General features: G+C 36.4%; 1 protein-coding gene across 4 annotated transcripts in view; it reads right to left on the bottom strand.

Moving 5' to 3' along the window:
* The window catches only part of LOC105482473 (dystrobrevin binding protein 1), a 150,790-nt gene that overhangs the window by 125,202 nt on the left and 8,569 nt on the right, over positions 1-17,019 (bottom strand). For 2 of the 4 annotated variants that reach the window (XM_011742584.3, XM_071097588.1), the window contains exons 2-4: positions 14,514-14,567; positions 13,743-13,793; positions 183-243 (exon numbers count right to left, since the gene is read on the bottom strand). In XM_011742584.3, coding sequence (XP_011740886.1) covers positions 183-243; positions 13,743-13,793; positions 14,514-14,567 — 166 coding nt within the window. Of the gene's footprint in view, positions 1-182; positions 244-13,742; positions 13,839-14,513; positions 14,568-17,019 lie in introns of those variants that run through there. The other 2 variants (XM_011742587.3, XM_071097589.1) reach the window with 2 other exon arrangements.

The following is a 17,019-nucleotide window of genomic DNA, read 5'->3' as shown; positions in this document are numbered from 1 at the left end:
TGACAGAGAAATGATAAAAAGGTGCTTTATTCAGGGAGTTTCATAATCAACAACTAGATTCAATTTCAGATATCCTGCAAAACATTTTGACACAAACAATTATAAATTCAATTTTTAAAAAATGCCATTTAGCACTGAAAAAGGAAAGTTTGTCACGAGTATAAGATTAGCCAATTCTTTACCTCTCCAGCACTTGCACATTCTTTGGCTCTTCTGTGAAGTGCAGCCCATGTATCCTCATACCTAAAAAAAAAAGCAAAAAAAAAATTTGAAATGCAAACCACACATTAAAAGGAAATACTATCTAAAGATGAATGTGGAATATCCTACGGTGCTAGAAAGGAAACACTCAAAAAATAATGGGGACATGTTGCAAGGACACATACGTCAACTTGATGGAGCTTCCAGTGGCCAAATCTGTGACAATTTGAGCAACAAAATACATAATGGTAGTAATGGATTATAACTCAAAGAATAAAACAAATATCCCTGAATCCATGGTGATGTAAATAATTGAATAAATAATGAGAAAGAAGAGAAAGCCTTTTCCTTATAATAGAAACACAATTAGTAATTTTTTTTGTTTTTTTTTTGAGACGGAGTTTTACTCTGTCACCCAGGTTGGAGTGCAGTGGTGTGATCTCGGCTCACTGCAACCTCCACCTCCCGAGTTCAAGCAATTCTCCTGTCTCAGCCTCCCGAGTAGCTGGGATTACAGGTGTATGCCATCACGCCTGGCTAATTTTTGTATTTTTAGTAGAGACAGGATTTCACCACATTGGCCAGGCTGCTCTCGAACTCCTGACCTCAAGTGATCGGCCTGCCTCGGCCTCCCAAAGTGCTGGGATTACAAGTGTGAGCCACCGCGCCCAGCCCCAATTAGTAATTTTAAAAGAAATTTTGAGAAAAAAAAAAACTCTAATTGGTAAACACAATAGTAATAATTGTTTTAAAAAGAATTTTAATGGATGATAAAATTAGTGGGTAAAAGCACAAAAAGAAATAGGATATTTACACAGTCTCAAAGTATCTCCCCATAGGATAATCATTAACTAAAAGTGAGAAAACAGTGTTAACTGAGGAGAAACCTGGCAGACACATCCTTAATAAAGTGATCAAAATCAATGTCAACAGTAATGAGACACATCAACATTATGTGACTCCTGATGTGATGCACTGGGAAGGATATAATATTACTCTTCTGGTATTCTTGCCAAAACAGTACTAACTTACAGTTAATTACAAGGAAATAGAAAAATCCAATTTTGAAACATAATTGACCAGTACTTTTTTTTTTTTTTTTTTGAGACAGGGTCTCACTCTGTCACCCAGGCTGGAGTGGTGTGATCACCCAGGCTGGAATGGTTGAGCTCACTGCAGACTCAACCTCTTGGACTCAAGTGATCCACCCACCTCAGTCTCCCAAAGTGATGAAATTACAGACATGAGCTACACTATGCCCAGCCTTGGCAAGTACTCTTCGAAAGTATTGAGGTCATGAAAGACAAAGACTAAAGAATTGTTCCACGTTAAAGAAGACAACGGAGACATTTTGACTAAATATGATGTGTGATCCTGGATTGGATCCTAGTCCAGAAAAAAGGACACTGCTGGGATAATTGATGGAATTTGAATAAGGCCTATGGATTAAAGTACTTACTAATGTTAATTTTCTGGTTTGATCATTGTACTGTGGTTATATGAAATGTTAACATTGGGAAAGCTGAAATTGCTTGTTCTATTTTTGCAATTTTTTTGTAAACCTGAAATTATTTCAAAATGAGAAAAAATAAAACTTCTAAACTACAATTCATTTGATTGCTGATGTAAAACCTGAATTCCCAATCTAAAATTCTAGCTATCCAGCCAATATTTCTCCAAACAGGAATACGTATTTAATGAGTTCATATTGCCTCCCCTCATAGTCAGATTCACAATTTTTCTATTGAATTTAAGTAGGAAAATCAATCCGAATAATCCAGGTGATACTAGAGTCTACATGTGATGAAAATTAAGGTGGAAGGTCACAAAAATAATACAGTCCTGCTCTCATGTTGAATAACAGAAAGCTAGATTTTCTTGAATGTATAAGATTATGTAAGTATCAATTAAAATCAACAAGTATTTACTGAATGCCAAGCACTGTTAGGCACCAGAACTGCTGAGATAAATTTTACTTTTGCATCTTTGTTGTCCTGGTACTTAGCACAGAACCTAACACAGAAGAGACACATTAAATGTCTGTTGAGTAAAGAAACAGACTAATTATAAAATGAAAATTTAGGACTTCGTGGTAAAATTTTCTATCATTTTCTTAACTCAGTGGGAAAGAGAAAATTAATCCTTACTTGCCAAATTTAGACTCCAGATCATTCTTTTCATAATATCTCACTATTTCCTTTTCTCCCCATTATTATGTATGCTTTTCACATCCATCTTGCCATTACACAACACCCTCCCTCATTTCTACTTTCCTAGTTCAGCAACTAGTTCATTCATGACTTTCCTACCGTTTTCAGCATTCTTTAAACCTAGACTACCCCAACCATTCAAGTTCTCTGCTCTACTTTTATGCCATGAAGCAGTTTGAATAAATGCATTAAATCCATTACAATGCATGCTATCCAACCTCCCATGGGCCTTTGCTGCCAATCAGCATGTAAAAAAAGAAAATTTATTGCTATTAGATTGTTCCCTGAAGTACACACAGCGGGTATTACACATCTCATGCCGCCTTGAAACTTACCCCATCCAATCACTTTCAACAGACATATGAACTTACTCCATTTTACTGAGATAAAGACACTGGATGTAAACTTCAATTTTTCTGTGTTCAAACTCAAACATCTTTAAAAATCACAAGTCAATGATGACGAAATGAAGAAGCCACATTCATAATGTGTAAATCTCACATTCAAATCGTTATTGAATATATTCTATGTATACTATGGGAAGACTAGTGGAAGAGTTCACAATACAGTTAGGAAGATGAACACACATGTAAATAATTACCTTACTTGGTAGACAAAGGAAAGGGCTAATTATATAGCATTAGAGCCATAGGAACATAGGAAAGTAACTGTCGACTGTGTTGTACTACACTCTTTGAAACATTATGATTTAGGAAATAGAAGATGTCAGAGTTAGAAGCATCTAGAATCTACCACCCTACCTAGACCACAATCACATTGGCAGAATCTGTCTGATGTAACTATTTTGGGACTCTAGAATCTATTAAAGGCTTGCAACTTCCAGGGGAAGGTCTAGAGGGTAAATTGAGGTTCATTTCAGTCGACTTCAGGTTTTAGCACAATGGCAGCTACTCATCCACCACCCCAACCCCTGGACAGGCAGCCATGCACTTGTTCCTGAAGTAGCTTATACATGGCTTATGAAAGTCAAGGTGGGCCAATAAGGACCCTGTGCTCCAAACATCAGGGAGTCTGTGCTCTGATCACAATTGCTGCTTCTAATCAGGGAGATACAGACACAGAGGCAGCTACTGTTGAAAACCCCTCCTGCTCTGGCTAGCAATTTTCAGAGGATTTAAAAGGCCAACGTCTGGTTTTGTCCCCTTTCTTTGTTCTCTTTTCCCTTTTGGAGAGCCAGATACTTAAAGACTAGGACATTCAATAACAGACTAAATTGTTTTTTGTTTTGTGGGTTTTTTTTTGTTGTTGTTGTTGTTGTTTGTCCCAAGATGGCTTACTAGGGACATCAAAAGCCAGTTTTTCTCAAAAAATGGATAAAAGTTACTGGTGAGTGGACAAATTCTAGACAGAAAACTGAGGGAAGGGAGGCAGGACCTGTCAGAGTGCCCATGGGAAGAAGCTGGGGTGCAGAAAAGGAAAGCAGCAAGAGTCTGGCAGAGATCGACCCTCAAGGACCTTTGAGCCCTGTGGAAAGGGTAGGTGGGAGTAGTTCTCTGCTCCCCTCACTCCTCCAACCATCTCCTGACCAACAAACTGTTGGAGAGTGCTCCTCTGCCCTTGTGACCCAGAGCAACACTATTGGTGGCGATTTGAAAACCTCCTGGGGCTGGAGAATCTGGTGGCCAACTCGTGTGTACAGGCGTGTCCACACTCCCCTCAGGTGCCAGATACCATACTCGTCGCGCACTGGCGGTGGGATGCTGCCCTGCCCAGGGATTCTCTGCCCTTCAGTCACCACACCACCAGATTCCCTGTAAACACACCCCACAAACCACTCTAACTTTGGCAAGCACAGGGAACCAGCAGTTCCCCAGGTAACTGTGAGATCTCTGGAGATCTAACCCCCTGCATGGGCCATCCCTAAGTGGAAGAGAGTGCAGCCCACCAAAAGCACCCCACGGGACAAAGGAAATGCAGGCACAGTGCCAACCACTGCAAGAGGCACTATCATCACGCAAGAATGGATGTGGGGAAGGGGTCATCTCCTGCACCCCCCTACACTGTTGCTGATGTAGCAGTGTTCTCCCTGCCAGGGGCCAGTACATGCACTTGGACACACAACATTATTTCATGCTTCTCGTGGCGGCTCTACTTCTACTGAAAGTGAGCCCTGCACAGCTCAAGCTTTCAGGAAGAGTGGGGCCCAACTCCCCTTCCCTACACAGAGCAGTAACATCCCGACAAGGGAAGACAAGTTACAGAGCTGCCTGCTCCCATCTGGAGGAAGAGACTCTCCCTGAGCCCATTTTGGTGGCAGCCCTCAGAGGAGTGAACCCGCAACCCACAGACAGGAACCAAAGGAAAAACTCTTTATGAAATGAAGGTTGGGAGCCTTGTGATGGGGGCATGATAGGAAGTGGATCACGTTCTTGCCAGCACAGAATGAGGAGTGGGTGTACCCACTCACCTTCTCCCCCAAGACGTCAGCACACCCCACTGGACCTCTTCCCGCCACCATCCCCTGCCCGCTCAGGGCAGGTGCTTCCACCCAACGCCAGCTCTTACTCTTAAGTGCCATCTACTGGACTGCAACCCGCACTGCGTCACCAAATAAAAATCTGCTACAAAAAGGGCTTAGTGCTAGTCCACAAGATGAGCCCCCTGGGATCTCCACACCCTCAGTTCCACAGGAGATAAGGTGTTAGGTGTCAGCTCTTAGAGCCAATTCATCACTACAATAAGCATCATCTGAGAAAGCTACTGCATAGAAGCTATCCATAACCAAGGAACCCATATAGCATTTTGGCTCTCTGGAAGCACCCGGAAACAAAGGCAAATGATAATACACAACATATACCACAGTCATACCCTTAAGGAAAGAAAAAAAAAGTCACATCCAAATGATGGCAAAGTCAAAATAAAAAGAGACAGCTTCCTCAAATGAGAAGGAATCAGTGTAAGAACTCTGGCAGTACAAAAAGCCAGAGTGTTCTGGCACCTCAAAGGATCACATTAGCTCTCTAGCAATGGATCCTAACCAGACTGAAATGTATAGGATGGCAGATAAAGAATTAAAAATATGTATTGCAACTAAACTCAACAAGAGTCAAGAAAAAAGTTGAAATCCAATACAAAGAAACCAGAAAACTGACTCAGCATATGATAGACAAGACAGCTATATTAAGAGAAAAACAAATAGAACTGCTTGAATTCTAAAATTTACTAAAGGAATTTTAAAATACAGTTAATAGGCTAGACAAAGCAGAAGAAAGAATTACAGAGCTTGTAACCAGTCATTCAAATTAACCAAGTCAGACAAAAATAAAGAAAATGGAATTTCTAAAAAATGAACAAAGCCTTCAAGAAATATGGGATCATGTAAAGCAAACAAACCTTTCACTTACTAGCATTCCTGAGAGAGAAGAAAAAGTAAGTAACTTGGAAAACATATTTGAGGGAATAATCCAGGAAAATTTCCCCAATCTTGATAGAGAAGTTGAGATCTAGAATTAAGAAATTCAGAGACTCCTGTGAGATATCACATAAGATGACATCCCCAAGACATATAGTCATCAGACTAAGGTCAACATGAAAGCAAAAATCATAAAGAAAGCTAGACAAAAGGGCCATATTACCTATAGAGGAAAACCCATCAGGCTAACAGTGGACTTCTCAGCTGAAGCTTTACACTCAGAAGAGACTGGGGGCCTATTTTTAGCCTCCTTAAAAAAAAAAATTGCCAGCCAAGAATTTTATATCCTGTTCATCTAAGTTTCATAAATAAAGAAGAAATGAAATCTTTCCCAGACAAGCAAACACAAAGGGAATTTATCACTATCAGACTGGACCTACAGGAAATGCTCAACGGAGTTCTAAACATGGAAATGAAAGAATGATATCTGCTACCATAAAAGCACACATAAGTACAAAGCTCAGACCCTACAAAGCAATCACACAATCAAGATTACAAAGCAACTAGCTAACAACACTATTAAAGGAACAAAACTTCACATATCAATATTAACCTTGAAAGGAAACAGCCTAAATCCCCCACTTAAAAGATACATAGTGGCAAGTTGGATTAAAAAAACAAGATCCAACCTCTGCTACCTTCAAGACACTTATCTCACATGTAATGACACCCATAGGCTCAGAATAAAGGGATGGAAAATGGAAATGGAAAACAAAAAAAGAGCAGAGGTTGCTACTCTTGTATCAGATAAAAACAACTTTAAACCAAGAACAGTAAAAAAAAAAAAAAAAAGAAGGGTACAACATAATGATAAAGAGCTCGATTCAATATGAAGATATCGTATCCTAAATACATATGTACCCAACATCGCAGGATCCAGATTTATAAAATACTACTAGAACCTAAAAAAAGAGATAGCCATACAATAACAGTGGGGGACTTCAACACCCTACCAGCAGCACTAGACAGATCACGGCACAAAACTAACAAAGATTTGGACATAAATTAGACTGTCAACCTAATGGACCTAATGGACATCTACAGAATACTCCACCCAACTACCACAATATATACATTCTTCTCATCTGTGCATTGAACAGTCTGTAAAATTGACCACATGCTCAACCATAAGCAGGTCCCAATAAATTCAAAACACTCAAAATCATATCAAGCATCTTCTCAGACCACAGTGGAATAAAATCAAAATAAATACCAAGAGGAACCCTAAGAACCACACAAATACATGGAAACTAAACAACCTGCTCCTGAATGACTTCTGGGTAAACAATGAAATTAAGGCAGAGATCAAAAAAATTAATTGAATCAAATGAAAATAAACACACAACATACCAAAACCTCTGAGATACAGCAAAAGCAGTATTAAGAAGAAAATTTACAGTGCTCAATGCCTACACCAAAACACACAAAGATCTCAAATTAACAACCTAACACCACACTTAAAAGAACTAGAAAGACAAGAATTAAACCCAAAGCTAGCAGAAGAAATAATTATGATCAGAGCAGAACTAAATGAAATAGAGACCAAAAAACCATACAAAGTATCAACAACACAAAAAGTTGATTATTTGAAAAGATAAACAAGATTGACAGACTGCTGGCTAGATTAACCAAGAAAAAAAGGAAAGAGATTCAAATAAGCACTATCAGAAATGACAAAAATGACATAACTGACACCACAGAAAGACAAAAGATCAGAGACTACCAATAACATCTCTATGTGCACAAATTAGAAGACCTAGAGGAAACAGATTAATTCCAGAAACACATCACCTTCCAGAATGAACCAGAAAGAAATTGAAATTCTGAACAGACCAATAACAAGTTACAAAATTCAATCAGTAATAATAAAAAAAAAATCTACCAACCAAAAAAAGCCCTAGATCAGATGGATTTACAGCTAAATTCCACCAGATATGCAAAGAACTGGTACCGATCTTAGTGAAACTATTCCAAAAAACAGAAGAGTGGGGATTTCTCCTTCACCTCATTCTATGCAACTAGTATTATTCTGATTCTAAAACCTAGCAATGAGGAAGGAAAACTACAGGTCAACATCCCTGATAAACACAGACACAGAAATCCTCAACAAAATGCTATCAAACCAAATCCAACAGCACATCCAAGAGACAGTTCACCATGATCAAGTGGGTTTTATCCCTGGGATGCAAGGATAGTTCAACAACACAAATCAATAAATGTGATTTACCACATAAACAGAGTTAAAAGCAAAAATAACATGATCTCAATAGACACAGAAAAGGCATTTGATAAAATTCAAAATCCCTTCATAATGAAAATCCTCAACAAACAAGGCATCGAAGGAACATACCTGAAAATAATAAGAACCACATATGACAAACCCACAGCCAACATAATACTGAACAGGCAATAGTTGAAAGCATTCCCCCTAAGAACTGGAACAAGACAAGGATGTCCACTCCCACCACTCCTATTCAACATAATACTGGAAGTCCTAGCTGGAGCAATCAAGCATGAGAAAGAAATATAAGGTATCTAAATAGGAAAAGACGAAGACAAATTAATTATCTGTTTGCTGACAACATGACTACATATCGAGAAAACCCTAAAGAATCCTCCAAAAGACTCACAGACCTGATAAATAACTTCAGTAACTTTTCAGCATACAAAAGCAATGTACAAAAATCCATAGCATCAACTCATTTGAGAAACTAAAAAATAAAAATTAAAAAATAAATAAAAATAAAATCACAGCATTTTTACACACCAACAACATTCAATCTGAGAACCAGATCAAGAACTCAATCTCATTTACAACAGATATACACACACACACACACACACACATATACATATACAATACCTAGTATATATAACCAAGGAAGTGAAAGATCTCTACAAAGAGAACTGTAAGACACTGATGAAAGAAATCATAGATGATACAAATGGAAAAACATTCCATGCTCATGGATTAGAAGAATCGATATCATTAAAATGACCACATTACCCAAAGCAATCTACAGATTCAATGCAATTCCCATCAAATTACCAATGTCATTTTCCACAAAATCAGAAATTAAAAATCTAAAATTCATATGGAACCAAAAAAAGAGCCTGAATAGCCAAAGCAAACCAAAGCAAAAAGAGCAAACTTAGAAGCATCACATTACCTGACTTCAAACCATACTACAAGGCTATAGTAACCAAAACATCATAGTACTAGTATAAAAATAGACACGCAGATCAATGGAACAGGACAGAGAACCCAGAAATAAAGTCACACAGCTACAACTAACTGATCTTCAACAACGTCAACAAAAATAAACAATGGGGAAAGGACATCCTAGTCAATAAATGGCGCAAGGAAAACTGGCTAGCCATTTATGGATAAACTAAACTGGACCCCTACCTCTTACCATTTACAAAATTAGCTCAAGATTAAAGACTTACGTGCAAGACCTCAAAGTATAAAAACTCTAGAAGAAAACCCAGAAAAAAACCCTTCTGGGCATTGGCCTCAGCAAAGAATTTATGACTAAGACCTCAAAAACAACTGCGACAAAAATTGACAAATGGGACTTAAACTAAACAGCTTCTGCACAGCAAAAGAAACAACACAATAAACAGACAACCTACAGAATGAGAGAAAGTATTTGCAAACTATGCATCCAACAAAAGATTAATATCCAGAATCTATAAGGAACTTAAATGAACAAGAAAAAACCCCATTAAAAAGTAAGCAAAGGATATGAATAGACTCTTCTCAAATGAAGACATACGAGAAGCCAACAAAGATGAAAAAAATGCTCAACATCACTAAAAATCAGAGCAATGCAAATTAAAACCACAATGAGATACACACAATCTCATGCCAGTCAGAGGTGAAAAATGATACAGGAACAAAATGATAACATCAATACCGTTACCATTTATATCTACCAGTGGTAGATATAAAACAGAAAGGAACCAATAAGAAATTCTGGAGATTAAAAGTCTAATAACTGAAATGAATAATTCACTGGAGGAGTTCCAAAGCACATTTGAGGAGAAGAAAGAATCAACATGATTGAAGATAAAACAATTTAAATTATCAAAATTAACAAATGTTTACCTAGATTGACTAAGAAAAAAAAAGATTCAAGTTACTAAAACTATAATGAAGTGGGACTATTACTACGAATCTTACAGAAATAAAAAGGATTATAAGAGAGTGCTATGAACAATGTATGCTAACAAACTGGATAACCTAGCTGAAGTGGACAAATTCCCACAAGCACAAAACATACCAAGACTGAATCCTGAAGAAATGGGAAATTTAATTAGTAGTAAAAAACCTTAAGATGGAAAACCCTGGATTTGATTGCTTCACTGGTGAATTCTACCAAACATTTAAAAAAGAACCAACATCAACCATTCTGAAATTCTTTTAAAAAAGAAAATGAAGAGGAAGGAATAAATCCTAACTCATTCTATAAGCCAGCATTACTCTGATACCAAAGCCAAAGGTATACAAGAAAAGGAAACTACAGACCAATACTCCTTAAGAATACTAACGCAAAAATCCTCAACAAAATACTGGCAAACTAAATTCTGCAGCATGTTAAAAACATTATACACAATTTCCAAGTGGAATTTATTCCTGGAATGCAAGAATGGCTCAAAATATGAAAATCTGTCAATGTAATAATATACCAGATTGGTAGAACGAAAGGAAAAAAACACATGGTCATCCTAATTCAAGCATAAAAATTATTTTAAAAAATTCAACATCCTTTCATGATAAAAACATTAAAACTAGAAGTAGAAGGGAACAATATCAACATAATAAAAATTCATAGTTGACATTATACTCAATGTTGAAGGACTGAAAGCTTTTCCTGTAAGATCAGGATCAAGAGAAGGAACAAGACAAGGATGCCTGCTCTTTCCACTTCGACTCAACACAGTACTGGACGGTCTAGCCAGAGCAATTAGGCAAGGAAAAGAAATAAAAGGCATTCAAATTGGAATGAATGAAGTAAAATGATCTCTATTCATAAATGATGTGATCTTATATGCAGAAAACCCTGAAAGTTCCACACAAAAAACTATCAGGATAAAGGAACTCAGCAAAGTACGATACTAAATCAACACACAAGTCAGTTGTTTCTATGTACTACCAATAAATAATTCAAAAAAGCAATTAAGAAAACAATTTCATATGTGATAGCAACAAAAAAAAAATACTTGGGAATTAACAAAGATGATGAAAGACTCACACAATGAAAACTACAAAACAATATTGAAAGAAATTAAAGAATACATCACTAAATAGAAAAAGCACTCCATGTTAATGGATTGGAATACTTAACACTGTTATCTGTAATAAGCAAAATGACCACAGATTCAATTTAATCCCAATCGAAATCCCAATGACGTTCTTTGCAAACAACAGAAAATACATCTTAAAATTCATATGAAATCTCAAATGACCTTCAACAGCCAAAACAATCTTGACAAGAAAAACTCTTAGAAGAAAACAGAGGGGAAAATCCTCATACTCATTAGAGTAGCTATAATAAAAAACAAGAAAATAGCGAGCATTGGTGAGGATAGGAAGAAATTAGAACCTTTATACAATACTGATGGGAAAGTAAAATGATACAGTCACTATGGAAAACAGTATGGTGTTTCCAGAAAGAATAAAACACAGAATTACCATATGATCCAATAATTCTACAGCTGGGTATATACCCAAAGGAACTGAAAGCAAGGTGCCAAAAAGATACTTGTCACTCATGTTCCTAGCAGCATTATTTAGAACAGCCAAAAAGTGGAAGCAACTCAAGTGTCCATCAACAGATGAATAAACAAAATATGGTACATACTTACAACAGAACATTCAGCTTTTCAAAGAAAGAAAATTTTGACACATGCTACAACATAAACTTTGAAAATATTATGGTAAATGAAATAAGCTGGTCACACACAAAAGTACTTTATATGATGTTCCTAGAATAGTCAAATTCACAGAGAAAGAAAATAGAATGATGGTTGCCTGGGATGGAGAGGAGGGAGTAGAAATGAGAGTTGTCGGTTAATAGGTACAGAGTTTCCATTTTGCAAGACGGAAAGAGTTTTTGGGATTGGATGCACAACCATGTGAATGTACTCAGCACTACTCAATTTAAGAATGGTTAAGACAAATTTTATGTTATGTATACTGCATTTTTAAAATTAATAGGATTTAAATATTTGCTATTTAAAATGGTCTTTCCCACATTCAATTTTTGTTCCAACGGGAAAAGACTGTTTCAGTGCAATGTACGGACCCATTATTGAAACCCTCCTATAGATGTAAATTTTCCACATTGACTCCCAAAATGCAACGCCATCCCCAAAAAAATACCACACAAAAAATCGATAGCTCTAACATAAATTTCTCAGTAAAATGAAGCTATTTCAACTAAGTTTCTAGAGAGAAAATGAAGATAAAATGTAAATAGTAAACAATATGTTACTGATTAATTTGTACTACACTGCCTTTCATGTTCATTTCTGTTCTTCACGCAACAAAACAAAGGAAGAAAATATCATATTAAGTACTTTTCACTTCAGAGAAGGAAAATATCTAGATTTAGCAACCATAAAAAGAAACCCAATGAAGAACCAGAAAGGAAAAAGGAAAATGTAGGTATTAGAGATTGTGTCATAACAAATACAGATAAGGAAAAGCAGTACACCCTCTCCCACACACATCTTTACCACACACATCCGTCAAATGGCACATTAGTAAGCACAGAACTATGTATAACGACATACTTTAACCATATACTGTATTTATTTATTTAGTTAGTTATTTAGTTATTGAGATGGAGTTTCGCTCTTGTTGCCCAGGCTGGAGAATAATGGCACGATCTCAGCTCACCGCAACCTCTGCCGAGATGACGCCATGGCACTCCAGTGATTCTCCTGCCTCAGAAGAGATTCTCCTGCCTCAGCCCCCTGAGTAGCTAGGATTACAGGCACGCACCACCAGGCCCAGCTAATTTTTGTATCTTTAGTAAGAGACAGGGTTTCACTATGTTGGCCAGGCTGGTCTCAAACTCCTGACCTCAAGTGATCTGCCTGCCTCAACTTCCCAAAGCGCTGGGATTACAGGCATGAGCAACTGTGACCTCATTGTAGTTTTGATTTGCATTTCCCTGAAGACTAACAATGTTGAGCATCTTTCCATGTGCTTATTGGTCATTTGCATATCTTCTTTTGAGAAATGTCTATTCAAATTTTTGTCTATTTCTTCATGGGGTTATTTGTCTTTTTATTGTTAAGTTACCAAAGTTCTTTATATATTCTGGTTACAGGTCGTTCCTCATATATATGATCTGCAAATATTTTCTCACATTCTATGTTTTGTCACTTCACTATCTTGATGGCGTTGATGCACAAAAGTACTTCATTTTGACCAAGTCCATTGTGTCTAATTTTTATCTTCTTTGTGCTTTTGATGTTATATCTAAAAAGACCACATATTTTAATATTAACCTCCACGTCAATGAAAGAATGGACTGGGAAAAGAAATGACATTAAGAATCAAAGTGAAAAAACAAAATTATCAGGGCCTCAAATCTAGAATCATTTTTCTTGTAACAAAGAAGCGATACATATTATCAACAAACATAGTAAAGTATTGACTTGTAAATACCATACTGACCTGTCTGCTCAAAGTCTGAATGGACTTTGTACTAATGAGTGAAAAGTGAAAGCTTTCAAGGAAAATAATACACAAATAATTTCCAATCACTGCATTAAGGTAAAATTTAGCTATTTTAAGGTTTTTAACCTATAAAAGTAAAAGATACTTTTGGTCAGTAAAACAGTCAGAAGTATAACCTTCCTCTACAAATGAAAACACTTACCTGCTAAGTAATTCTAATCCAGCAGAGTACTTTGGCAAAAATGGAACAGTCCTGCCCAAAAGAAACACTTATTAAAACTGTTCTTGATTTAGCCAACTGAAAAAAAAAAAAAGGTACATACAAGAATTTTGACATTGTCAATTGTAATATATTTTAAAATCACTAATGACAATTATTAAACTTTTAGAGAAATGTGTTTTATTTCAGAGTTAATGTACTGTAACACACTATCAACCATCATTTTGCCCCAGAGATTGTCTTCAGCATACAATACAATAAATGATTTAATATAATGTTGGATAAGAACAAATACATAAGATCAAAGTTCATCTCTAGGCTGAAAATGAAATCTGGTCACACGCTTTACTTTATTTAAAAAATGGACAAACAGCACAATCCTGGTGTTTTCATATAAAACAGGTAACACAGCTAAAGAGGCTCATTTGCCAAGTAGTATTTCATTATTAATTTGCTTTACAATAATTCAGGACTTTTAATTTTGCTCTTACACAAATTAAAAATGACTAATTTTCATCAAATAATAATCACTGATTGTCAGAGTAAAACAATTATACTTTATCATTTTTTCAACCATTTCACAATTTTACTGGAAAATTTTCCGTTACAAAATTTAGAAAGAACCAATAAATTATTTTGTAGTCAGATGCACTCAACAAATCTAAGGTTCATTAATATAATTACACAATTACGAACACAACCAAACGTATGAAATTTAAGTCACAGTAACTTAAAATCTTAGCACAAGCTTACCTGGGTTTGCTTTTCACTTTTGCTTCTCTTGACTTGTCACTTAAAGTCTTCAGCCTATAATTCAATATAAAATGTAATATTTTTACAAGTCAAGAGATGATGATGATGATGATGATTATTAGAGACAAGGTCTCACTCTGTTGCCCAGGCTGGAGTGCAGTGACATGTACATGACTTACTGCAGCCTCAACCTCCTGGGCCCAAGTGATCCTCCCACCTCATCCTCCTGAGTAGCTGGGACTATAGTCACCTGCCACCACGTCTGGGTAATTTCTTTTTTTATTTAGTGGAGATAGAGTCTTGCTATGTTGCCCAAGCTGGTCTCAAACCCCTTGCCTCAAATGATCCTCCTGCCTCAGCCTCCCAAAATGCTGGGATTACAGGCATGAGCCACCTCACCCAGCCCAGAGATTTTTCAACCACAAATTTTCACACGTTAAAATTTTAGGTCAGATAAGCTACTTTTTTTTTTTTAAGCAAGAATTAAGTACCTCAAAAGACAACAAATATTTGAGTGTTTACTATATGTTAGATACCACAAATGGAAAATCTGTAGCATATATATATATATGTTTTTTTAAGAGATGGTCTCACTCTGTTGCCCAGGCTAGAGTATAGCAGTGCGATTATAGCTTACTATAACCTCAAACTTTTGGGCTCAAGTAATCCTCCCACCTCAGCCTCCTGGGTAACAAGGACTACAGGTATGTGCCACCATGCCCAGCTATTTGTTTCACTTTTATTTTGGTCTCACTATGGTGCCCAGTCTGTTCTCTTAACTCCTGTCCTCAAGTGATCTTCCCACCTCAGCCCCCGCAAAGAGCTGGGATTACAGGTGTGCACTACCACGCCAGGCCTTATTTTCATATTCTTACTTACCTCAAGTCCCTTTTTTAGAAACAAAGATTCCTAAATGTGATCAGACCACAGAAACATAATTTATCTGGCATCTTTAGAAACAGTAATGTTCCACATAGGAGAAATCGATAGGTAACAAAGATATCTAAGCAGCACACTTCATTAAGTAGATGCTACCCAGGCATTCAAATCTCTTTAAGCGCCCACAGTATTTGAAATTTTAGTGGAGAAAAAGCTTTTTAAAATATATCACAAACTTCTTTCATTAAAGAGGATTTGGCATATCTCGTTTAACATTTTGGGATAACTCAGGATCAATATTAAGAACATCATTGACTACATTTTGCAGCAAAACAGTACTCTCCCCTGATACTTCTGAGCTAGAAATGCATCTTCATCTATTAAGCTGAAACCAATCTATGGTAGCTTTGTGTCTGTTTGGGCTCTTATGTTTACCTTTCCTAAATTTTCTTTCTCTACCATTGGCCACCTGGCTGTCAGCTCTCACTCACTGCTTCTGCTAGCTATTTAACTCTAGCAGTCTCCTCCCCTCTACTTGCTGCTTTTAAATTATTGCACTGGAAAACAGATAAATGGGCTAGAGCTGCATATATAGAATTAACAGGCTCTTTTAAATGTAAAATATGATGTTCATAAACTATACAATTTATTTTCACTTCACTGGTCCAGTTTTACTTTATTTTGGCTGTGGGCTCTGTTACAGATAACTGAGGTTGCCAATAAGTGAGAGCTATAGTATGTGGTAATATGTAATGAGATATCATGTACACATTCTTCTCAATCACTTCAACAAATATTCATTTGTAAATAGAAACTGAAAATACAGGCCATAGTACTACTGCTAGCCCCTACAAAGTCTTTGTAAAAACAGAAATAGGTGTTCCTTCCTCCAGACACTTTACTACCATCAGCCAGAAACTGTCCTAATATACAAGTTGACTCTTGCACGAATAACTCAACTCAATAACAGTGTACAACCTGCACAACTAAGCATGCTGGTTCTGAAACAGGATTCCATCTTTTCTGTCTATAATGTCTGATTAAGCACCATATGCAGACTTCTGATAAAGTGCATTTTTTTAAACCAAAAACTAGAATGCCAATGTCATACAAAGAGTTTCATATTACTCTATGATCTTTTTCAAAAAATAAAATATTGACAAGATCAATTCCTCTGCAACATTCAAAAGATTAAACAATCTCTTTAATACAAAAGTAATTTGCATATCTCTCTAGATAAGTCTAGGATATTATGTAAAAGTCTAACATAAATTTCTAAGCTTATCTTGGAAACCAGTAAATCTGGTTTAAACCAAGATTAAGCAAAAGCTAAGGAAAACAATTTTTATGGCCATGCTCTACTATTTGCACTACAAAATTTGATCAAAATACTTAGAACATCTCAGGCAAAATTATCCTAGTTATATACAGCAGTACATCATACTCAAAATGATTCTCGCATTATTTTTAGTGATTCAGGACAATTCTATACAGTTGAGGGTGAAAGGGAATTCCTAAGATCCTCTTTGGACTACTCTAATTATATGATCTAGCAAATCTCTAAGTTGGTATTTCAACTATTTATTTCTAAAACAAACTTTTAATTTCTTAATTGTAATATGCCAAG

This window comes from Macaca nemestrina, chromosome 5 (assembly GCF_043159975.1).
Source record: "Macaca nemestrina isolate mMacNem1 chromosome 5, mMacNem.hap1, whole genome shotgun sequence".
In the NCBI taxonomy this organism is placed as follows: Eukaryota; Metazoa; Chordata; class Mammalia; order Primates; family Cercopithecidae; genus Macaca; species Macaca nemestrina.
The sequence above is the reverse complement of the archived record's forward strand: the minus strand, read 5'-3'. Positions and strand labels throughout refer to the sequence as shown.